Below are 22,719 nucleotides of genomic sequence, written 5' to 3'. Positions count from 1 at the left end.
TGCTGTGTGAGATGAGTGTGAGACATTCTGCAGATGCGAGGATTTAAAAAAAAAGAAACAAAACACCAAACTCCAGCATAAACTCCACTTTGGTGGCAAGTTAGGTGTGCTGGTTCACAGTCCTGGTCCAAGCTGGCTCCAGTATGGTGAGAGGCATGTTTAGAGAGTATTTAAGAACATATTTTAAAATACATTTACAAAATCCTACTATATTTGGGGTTTTTGGCTGCTGAACTTGCAGGCTTTCCATTTCTTTTGGCCTTGGTTATTTTTGGAGCTCGTGTGTGATGTGAAATAGCCTGCTGAAGGAGAACCTCTGCGTAAATGGTGAAAAAATGAGGCTGAACATGCACTTCAGTGGGGTTTATAAGGTGAGGGAGCATACAGAATGCTATGTATTACTACTTTTGAAAATACAGGCTGGTTTTCTTGCTCAGATACAAGCTACTTCTGCCTTGACAAACAGATTCATCTGGAAAATGGTGACAGGTGTACTTCAGATCCATTTCTATTGCTTCACTTTGCCCTTAGCTGAAAAAGCATCATCAGTTTTTGGCATCTTGGGAGAAACTGGCAGCTCCCTCAGTACAGTTTAGAGTTGTTGGGGATTTGTGTGCTGTCTTAGTTGATGTGGTACACAGAAATAATAAATCTATGAAGAAGTGTGTTAGGACTGAACAAACGTGGGAGCAAAGGCCATTTTGGAAAACTTAATTGGTAATGGGTGGACCCAAATGTGCTTTAAAACAGTTTTCTCTTTTAGCTCATTGTAAGCCTTGCAACAAGCAATGGAAAAGTTACCCATGGCAGAAAAATGCTTTCAGGATTCTTCTGGATGGCCGGGTGGGAAGACAGTGGGATCTGCAGCAGGAGAGCCATGCCCAGGCTGATTTATCCCTGTGATAAATCCCTGTGCAGTCCCCAGAGCGGGGCTGGAGCTGTGGGGGCACCAAGGGCTGTGACTGTGGAACTGGAGCCTCTGTCCCTGTGCTCACAGACTGGTCAGTGCTGCTGAGTGTCAGTGGGCAGAGCATCCTCTGGAGTGCTTGGGAAAGCGAGTTCTGAATCCCAGTTCTATGGGAGGTCTGTATCAGTTTCTGCTCCCTTCCATCCTTTCCCCCATCCAGGGTTTGTGACTATTTCACTTTGCAAGAGGACAGAGACGTTTCCAAAACAATTTGTGTTGTTTTCTAAACAAAGCCAAAAGTGAACGGAAACAAAACCTAATTTTTGTAATTGCTAACAATGACTGTGATAGATACCTGCTGCCAAAAATTAAAAATCATCCTGCAGTTGCATATGGGCAAACAGAACTCAAACCTAAATGTGCCTGATGTGGTTGAGCTGTTCAAGGTTGATGCTTTGCCTAGGAAACAGCTTGTCAGAAATAGATCTATTTATATATGTTTAATGCAAGTTTTTTCTCTCCAAAATGTTTGTCTGTAACCAACACAAACATTTATGTTTTTTACTAAGTATTTCAGTTCCTAAGTTGGTTGTTGACTACAAAGCACCCTCCTGAGCATCTGACCTAGTTTGGAGCATCAAACATCCACCCAAGTGCTGTGCACAGAGAGGCTTTTGGAGGCTGCTGTTGGGGATGCTGGGAGAAACTTCAGGAGATTTTCTTCCAAAAAGAAGGGTTTGGTATCAGAAATGTTTCTATACATGCCCAGGTGTATTTCTTTTTACTGCAAGCTGTCATCAGATTGATTTGCTGCTGAAATGCAGCAGTTACAGCTGCAGCACACCATTGGGTGCAGTGCAGGAGTGGTTGGGAAAACTGCAATCCTGTCAAATCCTAACAGATGTTCCAGTTGTTTGTTCTGGGCTAAAGTGTGTGACTAGTCCCAGTTTTGATGGTGATGTGCACCCAAGATATAAATTGTGGGAACAAAAACATTGTCAGCTATTCCACATCCAGTGTTGGTAACTTCATGGTCTTGCTTTAAAGTACAGGGAGAAATTATGCATAAATAGGTTTGAAATGTGCTGAAATCTTAACTTCATTTAGGAAAGACCCTCCCAACCACTTTGTTCAGTGTTTTATCTCTGAGAATGGAGGACTCTTGCAGTTCTTTTTCCCTTTGAAGAGCTGTGCCCTGTCCATGAGGCTTCCATGGCAGGAGAGTGCAGAGAGAGCAGAGTGAGCAGAACTAGAGGTGAGAAGAAATCAAAGATCAGCAAATTAACCAAACCCCATTAGTCAGTGCTAGAGTAAAGAGAATACTCTCCCGACCCTCAGATTTATTTTCAGCCTTAGTGTTGAGGAAGCATTATATAACAAATGCTCAAAAAAGTGAGGAAAGCTCATTTTTGTTTCTGCTCACTGCTGGTGATCTGACAGTGTTGCAGAGCTTCTGTATGATTTAAATGCCAGTCTGGATTCAGAGAGTGGAGTCATACTTCTTGCTTTTCAGTGAATACATCCAAGGTTTTACAAGTATCAAATCTGCCAAGCCTATTTCTGTTTTCAAAAATTATATAGCTATAATCATTCATGCTATTTAAGAACAAACAAAACAATCTCTAAATACCCCCAAAAACCCTAATAAATTGGAATTCCTGTGACTGTCTAAATGAGCTGTTGATTGGGGAACAGAGATGGAGTCAGTAAATTTGTGCAACCATTCCACTTGTCTCAGGATGTTCTGTTTTATTCCATGCAAATACACAGACCAGGAATTGATTTGATTTTTCAGCAAGTCCATTTTCTCTGTGTTGTGATGAAGTAATCACCTCTGTTTATGACCATGACCAAGCTCAGATACCTTCTGACTCAGTTTATCCTTCCATTAAATTAGTTGACTACTTCACATGAAGGTGGAGATGTTTAATTAAAGTGTAATTGTTTTGCCTCTGAACTCATCCAGGTCCTGATTCAATGCACAGTGAAGTCAGTGAGGAGCTTTTAATTAATTTCCTTGAGCTTTAAATAAGTACACATGGACGTGCACCCTTAAAGGAAATGTGACCTAAATTTTTGCAGCAGAATTGCTGTAAATGAGGAATATAAATCCTGGAACAGCTTAAGGTAAACTACTGAAGGACAACTGAGGAGGGGCTAGTGCAGCTGCAGGGATCTCTGGTGCCTGTTGCCATATTAATGTAATTTTAATGTAGTTTCCTAACTTTGAGTGTTTGGATCTTATGTGGAAAACTGGAAATTTCTTGGCAGCTTGCTCAGTTGGTCGGGGGAGGCAATATCAGACTTCAAGATAAACACAGTTAACTGAATGTTTATGCAATACCAATCAGCAGTAACACTTACAATATAATTAACTTTAAGAGTTGATGCCAAATTGAGAAAAATAGAAGCATTCACATCTTCTTAGCTGCCTTTTTTCAGGAATGTCTGTAGATGCCAAATAATACTCCTTGGTTTATGTGGAATTCGTGAAAGGTTTTGCTTAACTTCAGAGGTCAGAAACTCGGGTTTTGCTGAACAGAACTTTTATTGCTGAAATCTTGGTCAGCAGCTACAATGAACTTGGTAAAATAACCCTTTCACATTTCAAGCTGCAGCCATTCTCTTACATTTTGTCAAATTCTTAGTTCACTCACTTTTACCAAATCTTTAAATAGAGTACTGTGTGTGTGAAATAGCAGCACATGTGAGGCACTACAGTTTTGGCCCCTTGTTTTTCATTTCATGGCCCTTGGTAGCTGCAGTTTCAGATGGAAGTGCTGTCAGCTCCTTCCTTTTGTTGGGCAGCCAGCCATAATAGAGGTGCATCTAACTGTGGTTATGGTTTGGGAGCTGCACAACTCTGACTGCACTTGCAGTCATTCTCTTTGCCCGTTCTGCCTTGAATTGGTGGTGGCTGGGTGCAGTGCTGCTCTTGGGAGCTTCCTGGAGAGGTCTGGGATCTTGGAGTGGTTTAGCTTGTGTCACAATCAGCCACTCTGAACGTTGTTGTGAACGGTCTCTGGGCTGACTCCTGTTGTTACTATTGTTATGTGGTGGAGTTGGATTGATCTAAATTACTGTTTTTACATATGGCTGCCTTTAACATATGTGTGTTGTATCTTGACTGTGATTCTTGTGTTGTGCTCAGGAGTTAATCAGTCCCAGAGCTGAGGGGGTCTCGTGGGACCTCAGCCCTGCAGTCCCTGGCTCTTCCTCTGCAGCCCAGGTGTGTTTGTCCAGTGTTCAGGGCACTCTCAGCTCCCACACCACTGAGCTCCTGCAGTTTATGTCCAGTTCAGGCTCGTGTAATGGAGGTGACATTGGGAATTGTGGCTGGGCAGGAAGGAAATTGCATCCATTTTCCTGAGAAATAGGAAGTCTCTTCAAGGCAAGATTTCCTTCCTTGCAATCCCACTTGGCCAAACATAGGGAAGGCAGAATGTCCGTGGTGAAGTTGGTGTGTCATTAGGAATTTGTTTTGAACTAGTGAATGTTCAAAGTCCTCTCTTAAAACTGACAAGGACTTTTTTCCTTCCTCCATCAGATACCTTCACAGCACAGTCTTGTTTGGTGACCTAAGAAGGGAACAAAAATCCTTCTCTTCTCTTGTGCTTTTTGTTTCTAGTAAGTGCTTCAGAGAAGAGAGAAGCTGGCATACCCTACTGAGACCAATCTATGGAACACCATCCAGGAAGAGTCCCGTGGATTATTATTTTATGAAGGTCTTAGGAGCAAAAGTCTCTTGCCCATTTGGTCCAGTAACACTGCTGCTGCTCTCAGATCACTCAGGGGCAGAGTTTGTGTTCTGGTTGGTGCTGAAGAGATGATCAAGGCTATCAATAATAGATCTCTTTAAATGGTTTTGAAAACTAAACCTTGATTCAGAACTGAAACCTCTTCTTTGCTTTTTTTGGTCATTCAGAACATCCATGGGGAAACAGCACAGAAGTTTTGTTTTTTTTCCTAAAGAGGCAAGATAACTAGGTGACATAAGGGCTGTGTTTGCCACATTTTACAGCAGGTTTTACTGATGTATGAGGCCAGACACTATTTCAAGTTGTTGTCCAATGGTTACACAATTTTGGTAGTCAGGAACTATTAGTCTGAGAGCCTCTGGTCCTAACAATGTTCTTTGATACACTATTGCAAAATACTAAAATGCTAAGTAGTCACCTGCCTAATAACAGCTCACATTTTAACTGCTTTTAAAAATCTAGTTAGCCATAATCTCTCTACTATAAAAGATTTATGGGCATTTGCAGTGTGAAGTGTCTGTGCCCTGGCAATAATGATGTTCAGATGTCAGTAAAAATTACAGAGCAGCAAGGTCATGTTTGCATTGAGAGCTCTCACTAATACCTGGCTGTGGATCCTGTGGTGATGAGTACCAGAGAAATGCCTATAAATATACATATATATATGTAAAATATGTAGGGATATGGACACACACAGTGGACAGAAAGCCCTTCTGTGCCATCCCTGTGCTCTCTGCCATTCCAGGTTAAATGCACCCAGCTCTGGCTGCTTGGGCTGGGACAAGTTGGTCACTCCAGCTCAGAGTTCACTCCAGAAATGGCACTGCTGGTCTTTGGAGGCTTTCACTGTATGATTGTGAACTGAAATTCAATGTCATTGTTATTTTAACTGCTTACAGATACTTACTGGGATTTTTCCTGTTCTCAGTTAGGATTTTGCCTGTTCTGATTCAGGATTTGTGCTCTAGGATGACCTTGCTGGAGCAGGGAGGCTGGACCAGATGAGCCCACTCTGGTCCCTCCAACTCAGCCATGTTGGTTCCCTGATTTTAGACTGTTCTCCATTTTTGGATAGTTCATAGTGTCACTTGCCTTTTTATTAAAGTTGCCTGTAGCATCAAATTTTTGCACTAGATGCAGTTTAATATGAAAATCTGGAAATGAATACACTATTAATGAAACTGGTAGGGAACACACCAAATACTGAAGTTGTTCACCATTGGCAGTGCTGTAATTCTGACTGTCCTCGTGCATATTTCTGTTTCATTTTAAGTCCCTTGAGAATTGCTGGGGAGGCAGAGAAGGCACCTTGGGCACATCCACACACCTGAGTGTTTTGACATTGTGCTGTTGGTGGAGGCTTCTTTTAGGTTCATTGTGAAGAGAACCAATATCCTCCTTCTGCAGCCCAGTAACACTTTATCAGTGATTGTATTCCCTGAGTGCAGGGTGTTCCTGTCCTGTGTATTGTTATTTTTGCCCTGTTGTCTTTAGCCTCTCTGTGTCCATCTTCATCAAACCCCACGTGCAATAGCAATGATCTGTGAGTCCTCAGGGGATCCTGAGCCTGGTGCTGCCCCTTTGAGCAGAGCTGCTTTGAGAACCTGCCTTTGCTCATGAAGCTGATTGGGGTGCCCACAATTAGGGGTCTCCACGTTCCTCGTGCATGTTTGGCAATTGGCCTTGGCTCAGGTTCTGCAGTGACCACAGAACAGACCTGGGGACTGTCATTGGTGTCCATAATTCATAGTCAAAAAACATCACACCTCATGGGTGTTCCATGGGTAGGTATTTGTACCATGCATGGCATGCCAGCCCTATAAAATGGGGTGGATACACTGAAAATCATTTGTTGATTCCTGTAAGTAGTTGATAATTTTTACCTATTATTGGTGCTCCATTTTTTCACTAGTTTATGTTCCAAGTTAATACCAAGCTATGAAAATAGACCTCAGAGACAAGAAAAGGCATCTCAAGTTTAGGTCTGTGTGCTGGAAACTTCATTTTCTGATTGTGAAATATTTACAGCTAGATCCATCCAAAGCTTTGCTGTAGTGTTCTGTTTTAATGATGGATGCTGAACACTTTTTACAGCAGTAATTCTTCAATGGGACACCTGGTAGTTAAATCCTTGGCTGTCATTAGTGCCTAATTTCCTGCCTGGAAGATTTGTAGTTTGGTTTAAATAGGGGAAGAGGTGGCTGAGCCTCTGAGAGGTGCCCATGGCTGGGAGGAGAGCAGCACTGTGCATCCAGCTGTAGGAGAGCACCGTGAGTAAAATACTGGAACATTCCACTGGAATTGTCTGCTGGGCTGGGATGCAATTTGTGTATAAACTGCTCTTTGTAAAGTGTTGTTACTTTTTAAACAGTTTTTGACACATTCATCTTTGAAGTGTGAATACCCTTGTGAAATGAAAGGCTTTTTTCAGGTTTTGTTGCTGTTACTACGTTTAATTTCAGAGGCTTCGAGTTGAGTGACATGAACTACCTAAAACCCTGTGCTGCCTCTTTTAATGTGTGAGATGTGAGAGGTGTCTTCTCCTTGAGAGAAGGGGGGAATCACCTGCTCTGGGTGTGCCTGAAGGTCAGGAGGCAAACTTTAATTTCATGAAAGTGGTGATCATCATAGCAGGATTTTTAAAATTTATTTTTTAAGTCAGCTTGAACGTTGATGTAAAAACTGTTCTGGTATATTGGGAAGCTCTATGAAATTAATTTCATTGCTACTTTTGAAGTCCATTTTGAAGCTCTGAAAGGTGATGCAGCACTGGGGAGAAAAACCCCTGCTTGTGTTCATAAATGTTTCATGAATAAATGGCAGTGTTTGGGGCTGTTTCCTGTCCTCCTTCAAGAAGGAGGACTGTAGTGTTTCGTTAAAAATTTAAATCTAACATTTGAGAGATGTGAATCTACCACGGGAGTTCCAGCAGTAAATTGACCTAAATCTGACACTGGGGTTTAGGTTCTGAAGGCAGCTAAAAGGTAGCACTGAACATAGAAATGAAGACAAAAAAAACCTGTATTAAATATTTCAGTTCTTACTGTTCACCTATAAATAGGTAGCTGTTACGAATTCTTCATTGTATCCCTCTGGAGATGGGAATTAATCCAGTCTCCAGCTGCCTGTGACTGAAGGTCATGAGTCAGAATGAATTAGAGGAAAATTTGTAGCAGGGTTTTTGCAGACTGGTTCCTGAGTTCAGGTTTCAGGCTCCAGCTTGGAAGGTTTTTTGGGCTCTAACTGTTCTCTGAAAAATGTCATTTGAAAATGAACAAGGCTTAAATTAGGGGCAGCATCCCCTGCACTTGCAAAGCTCCCAGTGTGACCATTTTGAGCACTGAAGTGCTGCATGGTGGAGCTGTGGAGGGGAATGGCTTAACCTTGGCTAATGATATCAGAGAGTCAAAGGGACCCTTCCTGCTGCTCTGAACTGCACTTGTGCAGAGCAAAGGGAACCTGCAGTGCTTGGGTTTATTCACCAGAACTCCTTAGCTGAGCTTTATAATCCTATCCCATTAATTGAGGGCTTTAACTGCCTTCAGCAGAACCAGTCAGATTCAACAAAAAAATAAATTGTAGCTGAACTAACTCCTGTTGGGTTTCTTTTGGCTGTAACTGGAAATGCTAGGAGATATTAAAGAGGTAGTCAGCTGGGACTTGGGTTTTAAAGAACCTGCCAGATGGCTGCTCTATGTACCCTAAATTGCTAAGACTGAATATGTAAAATGCTACATTTTCCAACAGCTTACTGCCTTTTTATTTTCTTCCCCCTTAATTTGGGCTGTGCAGATTCTCAGTTGCACTTTGTGTTTTCCCATACCAGTAAAATGTGGTTGTTAGGAATTTCAGCATTACAGAGGACTGCAGAGTTGGGGAGAATATGAAATGTGAAGGAACAAAAGCTCATGTTGCTTTCTCATTGCATTAAATAAGCATGGCTTGAAAACTGAATAGGATGCTTAAGTAACTTCCTTTATGCAAAATTTATAAAAATGCATTTTTTTAGTGTGTCTCTGTTGAGATGTGCAATTTTTGTTTATTTAAAAATATGACAGGAGGGGAGTCAGAAGAACTTGGGAGTTCTTAATTATGAACTATCTGTGGCATTGTCCAGCAGAAAGTCTCTTCTAGGTTTTGAATTCATACCAGTGTAGGTGGAAGTGAAGGAAATACAGTTACAAATCTGATTTTCAGTTGCTATGTGTTGGAATCTTCTTCTGAAGGCGTTCAGTCAAAACAGTTCTTGCTGGTGAGGCTTGAGATTCCTGAGGAGCTGTTTCCATCTGTTGGTAAAACAGACAAGTTAAACTGAGATTGAGTACAGATTTCTCCTGTCTACATTTTTTTAAGTGAAACCCCAGTAGCTGATTTCTAAACCAGTTAGGAAAAAAGAGTAAAAGGGAAGGCTGACTGCAGTGCAGCGTTTTTTCGTTATGTGCTGTTGTGTCTGGGGTCAGTAATAGCAGAGAAAGCCACTGTGGTCTTTTAATTCATTTTTTTGGGAAGAAATAGATTTTATTTTCATTAGAGACTTTCCAGAACAAGTAACAGTGAGGAGAGGTGAGGAAGTATCCCTTAATGCTAGTGGAAAATTGGAAGTGCTTAGCTTCACATGATTTGGGTAATACCTTGTAAATGGTGTTTTTAGGGGTGGGAGGATCTCCACCTTCTCACTCCAAACCCTCTCTGCTCTCTGGCTGCAGCCCTGCTCAGTGGGAAGGTGCTGCCTGGCCAGCCTTGCCCAGCCCAGCAGAGGTTTGCAGGGACACAGATGGGGATGTCAGGCATTCCTGGCTCTGCCCTCTGCTCGTGTTGGGCCTTCTGAGCTGCAGGAATTCCTGGGATCCTCACCCAGCCCAGTGCAGGCAGTGGGGAGGGAAGTGCTGGACTGCAGGAGTTTCCCATCTGTTCCTGGCCAACCTCCTGGGCTGCTGGGCAAAGGGAGGGAGTGTTTGCAAACTCACATTTATTGCCTTGGCAGAGCTGGGCTGGCAGTGTTGGCTGTAATATACAGATCTTGGGTGTTCATTAGTCTGTCATGTGAATCATCTTAGAAATAAATGAGAACTAAATTTCCTTGCCTGTGCCTGGCAAACAAGGGAGAATTAGGTGACCCAGTTATGTCCATTTGCAGTGTGTTGGGTGCAGCAGGACAAGCTTGAAGCATTTATTCTTTTAGCACAGTTTAGTGAAGAATGCAATCATTTCTAACACTGCAGCTTTTGGAGTGCACAGGTCAGTCTTTGTGAGAAAGGAATGGAAAGCTGGCACTGGGGAGTGGATGCAAATTGAGCTGCCAGAGGTAAGCACAGGCAGCACAAACTTTCCTGTTGGCTCTGCACATCTGCCTCACCCTGAGCTGCAGAGATCAGCTCCAGATCTGATAGAGCAGTGCCTTCTCTTTGGCTTCACCAGCCTGTGGCCTCCCTTCCTGCAGTGCCAGCATCCAGGACATGATTCCCAGAAACTCAGCTGAGATCCCATCCCTTCTTTGCTGAGGCCAGCATGCATCAGTTGGGTTTGAGCTGAAAGCTTCCTAAAGAATGCAGAGCTTGAATGCAATTCATTCTCAAGTGATTGGGAATGTCATTGGTATGGTCAGGGTGGAAGTCTTGCAGCTGAAGAACAGCTTGATTTCAAAAAACTTTAAACATAAGAACCTTTTCATGTTTAACAGCTCCAGACAAGCATGCAGTTTTATGAATTTCACCTGGATTGTGTTAAAGCAGACTGGGAGTGAAGGTGTATTGAATGAAGGATCCTTCTGGGGTTCAGCTGTGGATGTTCTGTGATTCTTTGCTCATTTGTTTTCACAGGGCAGATCCCTCATACATTTTTCCCAGCTCCAATCACTGATCAGGACTGAACACGTGGATTATCTGATCTCCTGTGGTTTCTGGAAGCAGGTATGTTGGCACAGAAATCTGGTGTTTTGTTGGCTGGGGATGGGGCAGTGACCACTCATCCATGCCAGAAAGAGCTGTGGGAATAATGCTGCTTAGGGAGCATTTCATAATGTGCAGCATATTAATGTAGCTTTCTGGAGAGATTAAAGTTGATAAGTACTTTGATAAGATTTTTCAGTCCTTCATTTGCAAATGTGGATCATGCTGTCTTCTGGGCATGGACCAGCTCTGTACGTGGGTTTGGAAATTTTCTCTTGTAGCATATGCTGGGTAATGTTGTCATCCTAAACTTCCTAAAGCCTTCTGAAAGCTTTATGTAAGGAGAAAACAGAGATGTCCACATTTCTCGTGCTGGGTCTCAGTGCTGGTTTAACACCTTTGTCTTTCACTTTGGTGTTGTGAGTACCTTGAGCTGTGGTGGCAGGATCATTGTGTGGGGCAGGAGAGCAAAGTGCTGCTGCTCTGAAACCTTAGTTTTACCTCTCTGTACGTATTTTTTGAGCCATGTTGAGTGCTTTTTTTTCCCATGCTGCTTACTAATTGTGTCAAGCATTCACTGAATGGGCAGGCTTTAGGATTTATGTCTTTCCTATTAAACAGGTGGCTTTTTGACAAACCCACTGTGGCTGAAGGCGACTTCAAAAGAACCAGGCTTAGATAGGGATCCCCATCACCCCTTTTTAAAGTTTGAAAATTAATAAACAACTAGAAGATAGTTGTGGAAAGCAATGAAGAGTAACCAAACAGGTCTTGTAACATCTGATGTGCAGAGGAATGCTGGGGTGGGGTCTCCTTCCTTGGCATGGGGGCACTGTGGCATTTTCTTGGTGCTTGTGGATGAGGCCACCTGCTGATATCCCATCCATTTGGTTTTGTTTTTAAACAATAGAGAACTTGCTACATTTCAGCTTTTCTTGTCATGATTTTTCTTTTCTAGGTTGATTGGTTACTAGCATAGCAGCTTCCCTTTTCAAGTACAATATTATATGAAAAATATTTATAATGTTAAGAACCAGTCACAACCTTTCAGACTGGCTGGGTATCTTGGTCAATGTTTATTGTTTTATCAGTCTCTGGATGTGTATAACTTGATGTCTCTTGCTCACTATCTTATTTTCTTTATTGCTTTACTATTGGCATCATTTGTTAGCACTCAGTAAATTGCACTGTGGAGTATATACCTAGTAGCATAATCCAATTTACTTACTGGAGTTGACACCACACCAAATTATGGGATTGTTCAATTCCCCCTTCAGAGAGCAGTTTGCTCTGTATAAAAACCCAACAGTCATCACCTTGCACATGTTCAGGCTGCAGGTTTCCAAGCAGAACCATCTATATCAAATCATCTTCATGCAGATCTTCCCACTGAAACATGTTCAAGAAGGACTGGTGATGGCTCTTTCTCACTTTTTGCTGCTGCTATCTCCCTGCTCAGTAATGTGGGTGGCAAAGCCTGTCCCAGCAGCTGCTGCTGAAGTTTGCATTACTTCTGACTCACTCAGGAGGGCCTGTGTGTAATTTTAAATGGTTTCCACACCCAGATTGCTTTCTCTTAAAAGTAATAATGAAAATGAAGTGAGAAGAGAGGTTGGTAATGACTGCAGGAAAACATTACTGGGCAAACTGTGTTTGGACCTGCTGGGATGCAGCCTTCCCTCTGCAAGCCCTGTGTGGTGTGTTCTCCCATTCCTGAGGGTCAGGAAATCACATTTATAGGTTGGTGTAGGACCAGACCCAGTTCTGGGAGTGAGAAGTGACTGAAGACCTGTTTTGGAGCCCCTTGTCTGAGGTGTGTGTGGTGCAGGAGTGGCTGGGTCACTCCTCCATGCCCTCCTGGGACCAGGGAATGGTTTGGGGTGGAAGGGACCTCAAACCCCAGCCCTGCCATGGCAGGGACACCTTCCCCTGTCCCACTGCTCCAGCCCCATCCAGCCTGGCCTTGGGCACTGCCAGGGATCCAGGGGCAGCCACAGCTGCTCTGGGCACCCTCAGGGAAGAATTTCTTCCCAAAATCCAGTCTAAACCACTCTGAGTAAGTGTGAAGCCATTCCCCCTTGTGCTGGCACTCCTGTGAACATCCTCTCTCCATCTGTCTTGTGGGGTCCCTTTGGGGGCCCAGGGTTCCATTTCTGCACCACACAGCACTGCTAAGGCTTGGGTCAGCTTGGGACACTGCTGGAATTGTGTGCTATTTGAAGCACCATTATTTTTTACATTTCAGGTTAAGGTTTTTACTGTTGTTGAGTCAATAAACGTGGTTCAAGATGGTTTTTAAGAGAATGCCTGAATGTTGTGTTTTTGTTTTTTTTTGTCATGGTAAACACCCTGTTGTGGAACTTAAATAATTGCCAGATACTCATATAATAAAGTATAATCATGCTTTGTGCTATAGAACTTGGATAGCACAGTCTGTTTATTCCATAGCATAATTATTTTTATTAAAATAAGAAGCCAAAGCTCGGCTTTTCAGTGATACTCTTTCCCTGCTCCTCTTAGCTCTGCTTTCTCTCCAAAACCATTTCATAAATTTTAATAACGTTAACACAGTGGCCTTTTTATATAATATATAAAGGAAAAAAGAAAAGGGGAGGAAGACTTGAGAGTTTAGGTTTCACACAGCTTTTGCTTAGGCATTGCAGGCTTGATGGCTTTGCGTTCTGCATCCTGTTTTCATTCTGCTCGTGCTTATTTATGGAAAAAACCCCAAACCACGGACTCTTCTGTCAGGGTGATTCTTTCATCTGGTTCTGAGAATTCCTGTTCTACTCATGCAGTAATGCAGCCACGGATAATGAGCTGTGGGGATGTGAGCATGGGCTCTGTGGGTGTTTCAGTAAGGCCCAGCTCAGCTCTCACATTTTTGAGGGTTTCTCTGGGGAAGGATGTGATTCCTCACTCTCCCAGGATATTCCGTGATCTGCCATTGATGACAACCAGGTATTTTGGAAATGAAACTTTTCCTCTGTTTCCTGTTAGACCCCATTGCCTATTGTAGTTTGTCTTTTCCTGATTTTGTGTCTGCAGGAAATCCAGGGGCTGGCAGGAGGGGAATGAACCGAGAGGGCGTCCCCGGGAAGAGTCCGGAGGAGATGTACATCCAGCAGAAAGTGAGGGTCCTGCTCATGCTCAGGAAGATGGGCTCAAACGTAAGAGGCACTTCTGGCCCATCCTTTGGCGTTTTCAGGCAGCTTTGGACTGACTGGGATTGTTGAGATGGGCAGGGGATGGTCTGGTTTGAATGCTGAATTGTTTTAGCCATCCTGGATTTAACTGTTACCAGTTAAACACAATTGATTTTTGCTTAAATATTATGAGGCTTGTGATGCCTGGAACTGCCATATATAGATAAATGATTTCATTATTGTAGAGAGAGCCAGGTGCAGCAGCTGTTGTGACCCTGAGTTCACGGTGTCCCATTCGCTGCTGGGCCCTTGCTGGGGTGGAGGTGCACAAGTGAGGCTGGTGCAGGTGGGGGGCAGTGGGCAGAGGCTGCTGTGGTGCCTGTCCCTGGGAGCTGGTGCCTGCAGGCTGCTGCTTCTGCTGCTGCTTCTGCTGCTGCTGAGAGCTGAGAGCTGAGAGCTGAGGCATCACCTCTGTGCCCGCAGCTGACGGCCAGCGAGGAGGAATTCCTGCGCACGTACGCGGGGGTGGTGAACAGCCAGCTGAGCCAGCTGCCCCAGCACTCCATCGACCAGGGTGAGTACTGCCCTGTGCCCCCTGGGAGCCCTCTGTGCCCTCCCAGTGCCCTCCCAGTGCCCTCTGTGAGCTCCCTGTGCTCCCAGTGTCCCCAGTGCCCTCCTGTGCCCTCCCAGTGCCCTCCCAGTGCCCTCTGTGAGCTCCCTATGCTCCCAGTGTCCCCAGTGCCCTCCTGTGCCCTCCCAGTGCCCTCCCAGTGCCCTCTGTGAGCTCCCTATGCTCCCAGTGTCCCCAGTGCCCTCCTGTGCCCTCCCAGTGTCCCCAGGGCCCTCCCAGTGCCCTCTGTGAGCTCCCAGTGCCCTCCCAGTGCCCTCCTGTGCATGCCCTGTGCCTCCCAGTGCCCTCTGTGAGCTCCCTGTGCTCCCAGTGTCCCCAGTGCCCTCCCAGTGCCCTCTGTGAGCTCCCTGTGCTCCCTGTGCATCCCCAGTGCCCTCCCAGTGCCCTCCCAGTGCCCTCCCAGTGCCCTCTGTGAGCTCCCAGTGCCCTCCCAGTGCCTTCTGTGAGCTCCCTGTGCTCCCTGTGCATCCCCAGTGCCCTTCCAGTACTCTCCCTGTGCCCCCCTCTGCCCTGGCCCTGCCTCCCCTGGGCCAGCAGCCTCAGAAAACACCACCTGTGACCCCCTGTGCTTCCAGACTGGTGTGCCACCTGCTGAGACCATCCTGCAGTCTGGGATATTCCAGTCTATCCCAGTTTGTGAATTCTTTGCAGAAGTCTCAGTGAAGGATTGTGTGGAGCTGCTCTGGGTCCACTGGTCTCTCCTGAACCTGAATGTTCCTTGGTGGATTCCTCTCCCTGCCCTGCACAGCCCTCGTGCCAGATCACGCTCAGGAAGTGCAGTTTGGTGTTGCAGGAACGTTGTAAGGTTCATGCCAGAAAGAACTGAGCAGAAATTTAGTCTAGATCTGAGACCTGTAGAAATCCATTACAAACACAACCTGCACAGGCTTGCTGCTTGCTCATTCCTTGCATAGCTGGGGGCTGATGGAGGTGGATGTACTTGAAGAATTCTGAGCCAAAATACACAACTTTTCTGCCAGTCTAAAGTGAGAATTTTCTTATTTCTTGTCAAAAACTGAGGTAGACACATTCAGTTAGAGACCTAGTTGCAGTTGGCATTTTTCAGCATTATCCTTAAAAGGTTCATTTTTCACAGTGAAATCTGTGCTGAGTTACCTGCACTTTGGCAAAGAAAAAGTGATAAAATCAGAAGTCCAGCCAGGGGACACAGACACTTCCTGAAGTGGTGCTGAAGCTGTGGTGTGTTCTACAGGCTGAAGCAACTTTAATTTATTGCTCAGCACTTTGATTTTCTTAGAAATCTCTCCAGGATCCTGAGCTGGATGTGTGATAATGGTAATGCTCCTGTGCCCTCTGCTGTGTCCTGGGGTGGATGAAGCAGGAGCAGCTGAGTCTGGAATTCCTGGGAGCTGGGAGTCACAGACATCAGCTGTGACATCTGTGGCACCCCGAGGGAGATCCCATCTCCACTAGATGGCATTGCCTGGTGCTGGAAACCCTGCACACTCACTGTGCTCCTGCTCCGAGGCTGCTTACAGCAATTTCCTTCCCTACTCCTGTTTTCATTGAATCTCCTCTGGAGGATTTGTTTTTCCTTTATGCAGCTTGTCTTACACAACAACAAAAAGAGGTGTTATGTGGGGAGTAACTTACACCAAGTGAGCACTTCAGTGCATTTCAGAGCCTTTTGTTCCACAGCAGGACAGGTTGCTCTCAGCCTGACTTGTCCCTGATGTATCTTTAGAGCCATTTTCCTGCAGCAGGCACAAAAGACACAAACACTTCTCATCCCCATTTTGTTCCAAAAACCAGGGCAGTGTTGGCCTGAGTGCTCTGAGAGCTTTGTCAAGGTTTCTGTGTCCCTTGAAATGCTGCAGCTGGCTCCAGTTCCAGGAAGGTTTTGGTTTGTTGGGGCTGCCTTGGCCAGAGGTGGATGGTGTGGAATTCTGTGGGTGTTTTACACCTCTGTTGCGTTTTTTGTGTTTCATTTCCGTGTGTCCATGAGCCGTGTGTGAGGCCCCACAGCAGTGGCCTGGGCAGGACTCTGAGCTGTCCCTGGGCTGTGGTTTCTGAGCAGGATCTGTGGCTCCTGTGGGAGCCCCTTGGTTTGGCCACAGGGAGTCACTGCAGCCCCTGTGGCCATGCACTGAAGGGAGCAATTCTTCCTGTCCCTGCTGAACTCAGGCTTGTGCCATCAGCCCTGCAGGAGCCACTGTTAATGTCTCAGACAGTTCAGGTTCCTCCATGAGACTCTGTTTGTTGTCTAAGATCAGCAATGGAAGCTAATTTGGATCAAGAAGGATCTTAGAATATCTCTGTAATTTTTAATCAAGCCTGAAGGCTGAGACTCCCCTTTGGTTTATACTTATTTTTATTGGAAGAAGAGATGATAATTGAGTCTAATATTAATGTCATGCTTGCATTTTTTATAACCATTTTATTTTTCAATCATTGTTAACACCTAAGAAAGTGCAAAGTGCAGGGTGTTTTTCTGTACTCCAGGAGCTCTTTAGCTGACATCTGTGGAGTGTTTGTTGTTTGTTTTTATGGCTCCAGGAATTACTGAGGAACCCTGAGGCATCCCAGTTCAGGCAGTGTGTGTGCTGGAGAGGGGATGTAATCCTGAGCTGGTTTGGGGTATTCACTCATTGGTCCTGCATTGCAGCAAGAGTTAACACAGCTCACCTTGGTGAAATTCAGGCTGTCTAACATGTTTTTGAGTGCAAGCAGAATGCCTCTGAGCAGGTTGTGTGCACAGAAGCCTGTCCTGCATGAGCCCCATGTCCCCTGTTGCATTTTTAGGGGCTGGGGCTCTGCAGGGCTGCTCTGGCAGTGGGAGCAGGGCAGGAGGAAGCACGAGATGGGAATTGTGCTGAGACCTTGGTGACTGCAGCTCTGGTGTTCCTATAGCAACTGCAGCGTGGTGCTGGCTCCTGGAGAAGCTGCTCCGTGGGGAGGGCAGGGCTGAGCTGCAGACCCTGCCTGCCTGAGCTCTGTGCTCTGCCTAGGGGGCTCAGGGCACCCTGCTCAGCACTTGGGGTGGTGGAGAATGGAGATCCAGCTCTGCTCAGTGCTCTTCCATTTTGTTCAGCACAAGGCTTGCTGGAGTGTGCTGCTGCTCTCAGCATGTGTGGTGTATTTTTAGAATGCCAGACTAGGATGCTAATACTGGGAATTTCAGGGAAGAGTTAATGTTTAGAAGATTATTGCTGGGAGGTGGTTGTAGAAATGTATGTATGCAAAGATCTTGTGTGAAGGGAAGAATTTCTTTTTTTAAATTTGGCAGCCTTTAGAAATTCCCAACAGGCTAAACCTTCTGATCTCTAAATGCTTTTGGGGTTTAATTAATTCTGCAGGTGACTACAAGCAAGTCAGGTGTACATATCTATTTATCACTCCAAGAGCCCTTGGAAACAGCAGCTGGTGGAGGTGTCAGCATCTCTGTGTTAAGGTGGTGTGGTTTAAATGCAGCTGTGCCCTGCTGGGTCCTTTGTGCAGCCAGGTCCTTGCAGGGCAGCATCAACCCCCAGGGAAGCTTTCTGAGCTGGGAGCAGCTGGGGACTGAGCTCAGGGCACCTCTGCAGCCTTCCCTGCCCTGCAGTGAAGCCACTTCACCTTCAGCTCATCTTGGCTGGCTAAGACTGAGGAACAAGTGGTGTAAAAGAGCTCTAAATTCAGCAATCCAAACAACTGCAATTGGAGCATAATCTCAGTGGGATTTTTTTGGAAGCTGATGGGATAAGATTATCACCATTACTTTCTAAGATGGAAATAAGCCCACCTGTTAGTTACTGTTCATTTCTAGCAAGAATGAGGGTGAGCTGAATGTCTAAAATTTGTGACAATGAATGCTTTGCCTATAAAAGACAGGGAATATTTCCCTGGGTGTGTTGTAAGTCTCTGTTTCAGGGCAGAAAAGGGACAGCAGTGGAGAAAGCAGCTGTGTGCACAGATGCAGGTCAGGTAAAAGTGTGCCTCTGTCATTGTTCTATACATTAATTGCTGGAAGTGCAGAGCTCAGTGCAGGATGTGCTCAGAGCAGCCCTGCTTCACCATCCCATTGTCCCAGCCACAGCCTCTTGGCCATGTGCAGCTTAACTTTGTAACCTGGGCTCTGCTTTTTGCATTATTTCACTTGATGAGTAGGAAAACATCCGTTGTGGGAGCCAAGTGGGCTGCAGGAGCAGCTCTGCTCTCTGAGTCCTGCTCTCCCCTCAGCCTCAGGAGCCCAGCTCTGCTCTCTGCAGGGTTTGTCTCTACAGCAGCACTGAGAATTGCTTAACCAGCCCCTCCTTAGCTCTGCCTGCTTTGGGCTGTGGGACAGGGCTGCAACAAACCCTGCCCTTGTGCTCAGAAATGTGGTGACCTTCTGGACAAATGTCACCAGTTCCTTTGCTGGGGACACTGCAGGCATGGCCAGGGGTCCTCAGTGGCCTCAGGGCAGGCAGGGGACAGAGCTGTGGGGTGAGCTGGGGGGATCCTCATTCCTGGGTGGGATTGCAAGGAAACCTGTGGGAATTTTGTTCCTGTTTGGACACTGGAAAGGGGAGACCCAGGGAAACAATCAGATGTGTTCAGGAGTGCAGTTCAGCCTGTGCTGGGTGATGTCTCCGTGGTTCTGTGATTGCCATGGAACTCCAGCTGCTCCTGCACCTTCAGAGTGTGAACACTCAGTGCAGCTGCTCCTGCACCTTCAGAGTGTGCAACACTCAGTGCAGCTGCTCCTGCACCTTCAGGAGAGTGTGGAACACTCAGTGCAGCTGCTCCTGCACCTTCAGGGGTGTGGAACACTCAGTGCAGCTGCTCCTGCACCTTCAGGAGTGTGGAACACTCAGTGCAGCTGCTCCTGCACCTTCAGGGGTGTGTGGAACACTCAGTGCAGCTGCTCCTGCACCTTCAGGGCAGTGTGAACACTCAGTGCAGCTGCTCCTGCACCTTCAGGGGAGTGTGGAACACTCAGTGCAGCTGCTCCTGCACCTTCAGGGGAGTGTGAACACTCAGTGCAGCTGCTCCTGCACCTTCAGGAGTGTGAACACTCAGTGCAGCTGCTCCTGCACCTTCAGGAGTGTGGAACACTCAGTGCAGCTGTTCCTGCACCTTCAGGAGTGTGGAACACTCAGTGCAGCTGTTCCTGCACCTTCAGGAGTGTGGAACACTCAGTGCAGCTGCTCCTGCACCTTCAGGGGTGTGTGGAACACTCAGTGCAGCTGCTCCTGCACCTTCAGGGGTGTGGAACATTCAGTGCAGCTGCTCCTGCACCTTCAGGGGAGTGTGAACACTCAGTGCAGCTGCTCCTGTGTGGAACACTCAGTGCAGCTGCTCCTGCACCTTCAGGGGTGTGTGGAACACTCAGTGCAGCTGCTCCTGCACCTTCAGAGTGTGGAACACTCAGTGCAGCTGCTCCTGCACCTTCAGGGGAGTGTGAACACTCAGTGCAGCTGCTCCTGCACCTTCAGGAGTGTGGAACACTCAGTGCAGCTGCTCCTGCACCTTCAGAGTGTGGAACACTCAGTGCAGCTGCTCCTGCACCTTCAGGGGAGTGTGGAACACTCAGTGCAGCTGCTCCTGTGTGGAACACTCAGTGCAGCTCCTCTTGCACCTTCAGGAGTGTGGAACACTCAGTGCAGCTCCAGCCTTTGCCTCCTGCCTGCTGCAGCGTGGGGCTCTCCCTCCCCAGCACTGAAGGGTTTGTCACAGCCCTGGCAAGTGAAACCTTGTTTTTCTTCAGGGGCTGGTGATTCTTGCATGGTTTAAGATCAACAAGGCAGCTTGTTAATTCTGAGCTGGATCCTGGTGCTGTATCATTTATGTTTTGATCAAGGAAGAAACAGTTTGTGCAGGAGATGAAAAGGGAGATGACTGCAGGGCTTCTGAATGCTGGCAAGAGGGTGCATCAGAGCAGTTTTTGATGTAGTTTTATATAAGATAAGGGCCCTACATGTGAAAAACAAACTACTAGTGCTGGGTCCTAATATTGCCTTCTTTGAGTACATATAACTTACAAATTGTGAAGTGTACAAAAGTAAGTGCAGTTGCATTTCCTAAGCATTGATTTAGCTTTTAAGGACATTAGCAGGGGGAATTTACAGCAATTTTTACCATTTTTCCTCCTGTATTTCAACTGAAGAGCAGATTAGATAACAGAAATGGAATTTATATAATGAGAACAGATGAGGCATTTTTATTAGTCCTTTTTTACTTGTGTGCAGGTGTATAGGCAGAAGTTGCTTGGGGCACAAAACTGAGATTTGCTTCTTGATATGCATCAGGTGAAAGACTGGGGGAATTTTACATGCTGATGCTCCATGTGAGTTGAATTTGAACTTTGCAAAGGCCTGGAAGGGGATTCTGTGGAGCTGAGCAGTGAGCTGCCTGGGACACAGTGGTGGTGGTTGTGGCATGCCCTGGTTTGTCATCTCCTGCTGGTTGTGGGGATGTGTTTTAAACGACACTTTGGGTGCTGCATCTCTCCACTGCTCTTTGGAGGAAGGAATCATGGCACAGTTCTCCTGTTCCCATTGTTGTTGCAGGTGCTGAGGATGTTGTGATGGCATTTTCCAGATCAGAGACAGAAGACAGAAGACAGTAACTCCAGGACACCTGAGCGAGACAGAACTGGAGAGGACAGTGAGATTCCTGAAGATAGAGGAGGATGGCTGAGCATTAATAAGTTCCTCTGCCCACCCTTATTGTTCCTTGGTATTCCTTCTCCTCTGTAATGTTGTTTCCCTTTGCCCACCCCTCAGAATGCATCTCACAGCCATCTCTCCCTGTCAGGTTTTGCACCTCAGCCGGGCTGTGTTCATTGAGGACAAACCTAAAGGTGTGGTTTTGGTTGGCTCAAAGGGACAGGCTGTGCTTGGATAAAGGAAGGCAACTGTTCAAACTTGACCAATGGATACCTTTTATCTCACATTTTATTTTATATTTTAAACAAAGTCTCTTGACGTCCTACTTCTAAAGAAGCTTTTCATGCTGTGGTGCTTATTTAGGTCAAACTTGTGAATTTGAAGAGGGTTTGATTTGGCTGCATAGAACTGGAAGCAACTTGTGATTGGGTGGCAATGCAAAAGCTTTCCCTTCAGTTGGCTTGCAGGTATTTTGCTGACTCCAACATTTTCATTGCAGGAAGTTGATGTTTTGGTGCATTGTTTATTTCTTTATACTTATTGACTTGGGGGGGAAAAGACAGATGTGCTTTGCAATATTTATTACATCTACACACTTATAAACGCTTGCTTTTGGGGGGTTGTTTTGGTGTTTTTTTGATTGGCTTTGAAGTCATGGTTTGATTTCCTTTTGGCTGCAGTGTTTCTGATGCAATCAGTTTTTCCATACTCAGCTGCTCTCTGGCCTGGAGCTCTTTTGGGAGCGAGTGTCAGAGCAGATTTGGTTCAGGACATGCACCTGGCCAGGCAGAGCCTGGCACTCCTGGCACAGGAGCTGCACATCTTCTGCAGGAATTGCAAGAGTCAGATCTAAGGCTGTGACATGAATTTGCCAAATTTGTATAGAGAATATGTGAACTTGTTTAAAATACTAGAGCTCCACTTTAACCCTTTGATTGCTGCACAAGACTAGCTCTCACATTAGGAACAATTAATGATCATTAACTTAAATCCAGCTTGCACTGGGCTGTGATAAACTGAAGTTTCTAGTCTCTAGAGAAATTGTACATGGTTTCCCTCCTTGCAGCTGTGTGGTGACAGGGACACTCTGGATCCCAGGAATGCAGCATGTTCTTGAGGCACTGCTGAGGAGCAGCACGGGGCTGTCCCACCCTGGGTGTGCAGGGGACACTCCCAGGTTTGCTCTCTGCAGCTGCAGGGCCTGAAAACACACACAGACCTCCACAGAATGAAGAACCTGCAGTGGAGTTCCTCAGGTGCACTGACTGTTCAGGAATCTGCACATGGTCTCCAGCACTGCTGCCTAAAACCAAGCACTTCATTTTCTCTCATGTGTGCAGGTGGTTTTTACAAAACTTCTGGATTTTGCTGTGGGTTGCACTGACTTTAAGATGTTTCAGAATCTATTAAAGCTGAACTCAATTTACCTGTTCCTGGTTCTTTTCCTATGGTTGTTAATTATTTACAGTAACAATTGTAGAATCTAGCTGTGAGAACATGACCATTTTCATGGCCAGAAGTTCTGCTGACAGGATGCTGTTGTGGTCTCAAAATGGGGGAAGAGCTGGAGAGAAACCATGGACTGTCTGCAAAAGGAAGAATGGACTTGTGAGCACAAGGAAGAAATTATCTTGAGCAAATAAATACTGTGTAATGAGAGCAATTGTATTTATGAAAATGCTCCTTTGGATTCAGTTGCAGCTTTGTAAAAGTTCTATGTGAAAGTAAATCTTGTACCCCTTTTTGTTGGGGCCAGATAAGAAATTTCTTTATTAAAATAAACCAGGATTGAGCCCAAA

At 45.7% G+C, this 22,719-nt stretch overlaps 2 protein-coding genes across 2 annotated transcripts in view; both read left to right on the top strand.

Annotated features, from left to right (window-relative positions):
* LZIC (leucine zipper and CTNNBIP1 domain containing) overlaps positions 1 to 13,686 on the top strand; it is a 26,752-nt gene extending 13,066 nt beyond the window's left edge. The window contains exons 6-7 of the mRNA XM_042779966.1: positions 10,485 to 10,574; positions 13,602 to 13,686. Of these exons, the coding sequence (XP_042635900.1) occupies positions 10,485 to 10,574; positions 13,602 to 13,631 (120 nt within the window). The 3' untranslated portion in view covers positions 13,632 to 13,686. The remainder of the gene's footprint in view (positions 1 to 10,484; positions 10,575 to 13,601) is intronic.
* On the top strand, positions 13,628 to 22,719 carry CTNNBIP1 (catenin beta interacting protein 1). The gene is made up of 3 exons (XM_033079732.2): positions 13,628 to 13,723; positions 14,183 to 14,273; positions 20,822 to 22,719. Exons 1-3 carry the CDS (start codon positions 13,628 to 13,630, stop codon positions 20,878 to 20,880), a joined length of 246 nt encoding a protein of 81 aa, XP_032935623.1. The 3' UTR covers positions 20,881 to 22,719.

Source organism: Catharus ustulatus, chromosome 24, assembly GCF_009819885.2.
Source record: "Catharus ustulatus isolate bCatUst1 chromosome 24, bCatUst1.pri.v2, whole genome shotgun sequence".
Classification (NCBI taxonomy): domain Eukaryota; kingdom Metazoa; phylum Chordata; class Aves; order Passeriformes; family Turdidae; genus Catharus; species Catharus ustulatus.
This window is presented reverse-complemented; position numbering and strand designations above follow the sequence as displayed.

Bases quoted from the DNA above. Each gene is read 5' to 3' on its own strand.
- CTNNBIP1 (XM_033079732.2), top strand. From the start codon at position 13,628: ATGAACCGAGAGGGCGTCCCCGGGAAGAGTCCGGAGGAGATGTACATC. The intron at 13,724-14,182 runs GTAAGAGGCACT...CTGTGCCCGCAG, and splicing joins TCAGGAAGATGGGCTCAAAC to CTGACGGCCAGCGAGGAGGA. The intron at 14,274-20,821 runs GTGAGTACTGCC...TTGTTGTTGCAG, and splicing joins CCAGCACTCCATCGACCAGG to GTGCTGAGGATGTTGTGATG.